This window comes from Enhydra lutris, unplaced genomic scaffold, assembly GCF_002288905.1.
Source record: "Enhydra lutris kenyoni isolate GAN:26980312 unplaced genomic scaffold, ASM228890v2 scaffoldscaffold101, whole genome shotgun sequence".
Taxonomy (NCBI): Eukaryota; Metazoa; Chordata; class Mammalia; order Carnivora; family Mustelidae; genus Enhydra; species Enhydra lutris.
The window spans coordinates 1,609,124-1,612,493 of record NW_019154185.1 but is presented as its reverse complement, the minus strand read 5'-3'; the positions used below and the strand labels follow the sequence as shown (position 1 = coordinate 1,612,493).

Below are 3,370 nucleotides of genomic sequence, written 5' to 3'. Positions count from 1 at the left end.
TCACCTCTGCTCCCTTTCCTTTTGTATTCTTTCTTCTCTCTCTCTTTGTTCACGAGCAAGCCGTCGCTTCTCTGCCAAAATTTTTGTTGCCTCCTTGGCATTCATAGTCCCTGGTGGGCTTTTATTACTAGACTCTAGTTGAAATTAACAAGTAAAACAGTTAGCTGAGGGAACTTAACACCCTTAAGTCCAATAAAGAGGTGCAAGACAACCAACAACATTAAAAACCCAAACAATACACCCACGGTCTAAAATTTATAAGTAACTAGCAACGTGTAAGTAAGTGCTTACAACAGAACAGGTTTGGTTCAAAAACCCAACCCCACTCCCAATAACATAAGTAGCAGTTTATCTTTTGATTAACTACTTGCTCCAAATGAAATAATGTACTCCCACTTTGGTTTAGCCACTTTGAGAGACATCAGACTAAAGTGACCTTCTGGGGGACAAAGATGAAGACACAGTGAATACTGAGGAAAACAAACTTATGCTCAGTCTATATGAAGCATACAAATAACCTGACTAAAGAAAAATAAAGCCAGCATGCATTTTGAAATTTGTGCAGAATTTTTACTAAATAATTACTGTTTAGATGAACATGGTAACAGTAAACTGTATCTGACTGATCATAAAGTGGCGAACTACACAACCAAAGAAACCAAGACTATCAGTAAAATAAGGAGACCACGCAGAGACATACTGTAATATTTCAGTCCACATAATGACTATTTTAAATAGATCACATATAACAAGGATCTTAAGGAATCAGGAATGAATAATTTGTAATAAAAAGATTATTCCTATGATTTTAAAAAATCACCGTGGAAATCCTTCTAAAAAGAATTTACCAGTATATTTAAAATGTCACGGCCCATGTATGGAAATGACTGTCAACTCTTTATGGACACCTGCAGGGCCACAAATGACCAGATGTGCTCTCTCCAAGGATGGACAACACCTTATGGCCATTCACAGAACCATCCACTATCAGAGCTGGATGGGACCCCAGGGATCACCTACAGCTCATCCAAGCATTGCTTTCATTGTTTTTTTTTTAAGGTTTATTTATCTGAGGGGAGGGCAGGCAGGGGAAGAGAGAGAATCCCAAGCAAACTCCATGCCAAGCACAGAGCCTGCCACGGGACTCAATCTCAGGATCCTGAGATCAGGACCAGAGCCCAGACCAAGAATCAGATGCTTAACTGACGGTGCCACCCACGTGGCCCCCAACCAGTACTTTTAACATCGGTTCCAGGGGCGCCTGGGTGGCTCAGTGGGTTAAGGCCTCTGCCTTTGGCTTAGGTCATGATCCTAGGGTCCTGGGATCGAGCCCCGCATCGGGCTCTCTGCTTGGCAAGCAGCCTGCTTCCTCCTCTCTCTCTGCCTGCCTCTCTGCCTCCTTGTGATCTCTCTCTAATAAATAAATAAAATCTTAAAAAAAAAATCAGTTCCGAAAGTGGTTTTTCCTCAACAAGGGGGTGGGGGTGAGTAAGCAGCTCCAGCAAGGAAAAAAGAAAACAATGTGCCAATGACTGGTTAAATTCTCTATCAAAAGAAGGCTCACTCACCCCCTAAAGTTCTCAGAAATGGAGAATAAAACAAAGGCAACCATCCACAAACTACCTAAGATTTTCCATGTTGCCAAAATAAACTTCTTAGTAAAGGAACTTACCCTCACAGACCATCTGCTTTGGGCTCACAGCCTCAGCGCTGCTAGCAGCTTTAGGCACTCCTTCTCTTTTCTTTCCAAGACTACCCAATGCATTTTGTGCCAACAGGCTACGCTGAACAGGGATTACTTTATAGGAAAGAGCAGACTGGGACTGTTTTGACATGACAGGTGATGGTGATGACGGGCGATTCTTCTGCATTTGCCTGCTGGGAAAAAGTAACCATTAATGGGGGAAATCTGGTATGGTTTTTTAATAGATATGTGCTAATTAAGTTTATAAAGTGTCATTTCATAAATATAATGTCTTGATATTATGAGATAATATTTTATGATGGGGTAAATCCATTTTAAAGGTTTTTTTCTCTTTATATTTACATTACAATTCATACTACATTATTTCATTTATGAAACACTGATGTGAAATTTGTCCTGGTAAAATACCTATCAGGAACAGTTGCAAATAAACTTACTTAATACTGATGGGAGAAGGTGGACGCCACCCACTTGCAGGAGATGACGGCCATTTGTAACACGGTATATGCGATGGTGGGCGCTTCTTGGTAGCAGGGTTTGAAGCCTGTTTGTCCATTTCTGATTTCTGAACAAAGCATATGATCAGATTAATAAATTAGCATTTACCTTACTGCAGCTGGCTTTTTTTTAGACAAAAATACCATGAATATAGTACAATTATAGCTCCTTAAACTCCCCATTTTCTTTTCAAGCATAACAATTCAGATTACAAAATTCAAGGTCACGGAAATAATTACTTTAAAACATCTTTCACTTCAAAACCTAATTCTATTTCTAAATCCTGATTAAAAGGTTTGCTATATTTCTCAAAAAATTTCTCTTCAGAGTTTAGAGTTCATGTAACAGTTACTCCCTGCTACCAAAAATGAACTAATATTCCAGCTTTGAGGGGAAACTGTACAACAAATACCAGAGAATTTTAAATCATTAAAGTGAGTTATCCTGTTTTACTAATTTTTTACAGAATGCTATAAATATTAAGAAGCTGCTTATGGGGGCACCTGGGTGGCTCAGTGGGTTAAGTCTCTGCCTTCAGCTCTGGTCATGATCCCAGGGTCCTGGGATCCAGCCCTGCATGGGGCTCTCTGCTCAGCGGGGAGCCTGCTTCCCCCTCTCTCTGCCTGCCTCTCTGCCTACTTGTGATTTCTCTCTCTCTCTCTCTCTCTCTCTCTGTCAAATAAATAAATAAATAAATCTTAAAAAAAAAAAAAAAAAAAAAAAAAGAAGTTGCTTATGTTGTGAAACCTGACCTAACATAACCTACACAACTAAATACAGATTTTAATAGAAACTTTGTCAATAAAAGGCACTTGACAAACCTGTGGAGAGTCTTTCACTTTCACCTTGGAAGATGCTTCCGCGCCCACCTTGGGGGATGCCTTGGAGGACGCTTCCACAATGTCTTTGGGGAGTGCTTTCACACTAGCCCCAGGCGATGTGTCCACACTGGCCTCAGGTGACACTCCCACACTAGCCTTGGGAGATGCTTCCACACTGGCCTCAGACGACGCTTCCATGCTCACATCAGGGGATGCATCCATGCTCACCTCAGGAGATGAGTCTAGGCTCACCTCGGGGGACGGATCCACGCTCACCTCCGGGGACGACGGGTCCACGCTCGCCTCGGGGGATGACCGGTCCACGCACGCCTCGGGGGACGATGGA

The 3,370-nt window shown here is 41.8% G+C and overlaps 1 protein-coding gene across 1 annotated transcript in view; it reads right to left on the bottom strand.

The window, feature by feature from the left end:
- Positions 1–3,370, bottom strand: part of LOC111139346 (MAP7 domain containing 3) — a 20,735-nt gene continuing 17,365 nt past the window's right edge. Inside the window, exons 11-14 of the mRNA XM_022491612.1 lie at positions 3,025–3,370; positions 2,143–2,270; positions 1,673–1,878; positions 1–134 (exon numbers count right to left, since the gene is read on the bottom strand). Of these exons, the coding sequence (XP_022347320.1) occupies positions 1–134; positions 1,673–1,878; positions 2,143–2,270; positions 3,025–3,370 (814 nt within the window). The remainder of the gene's footprint in view (positions 135–1,672; positions 1,879–2,142; positions 2,271–3,024) is intronic.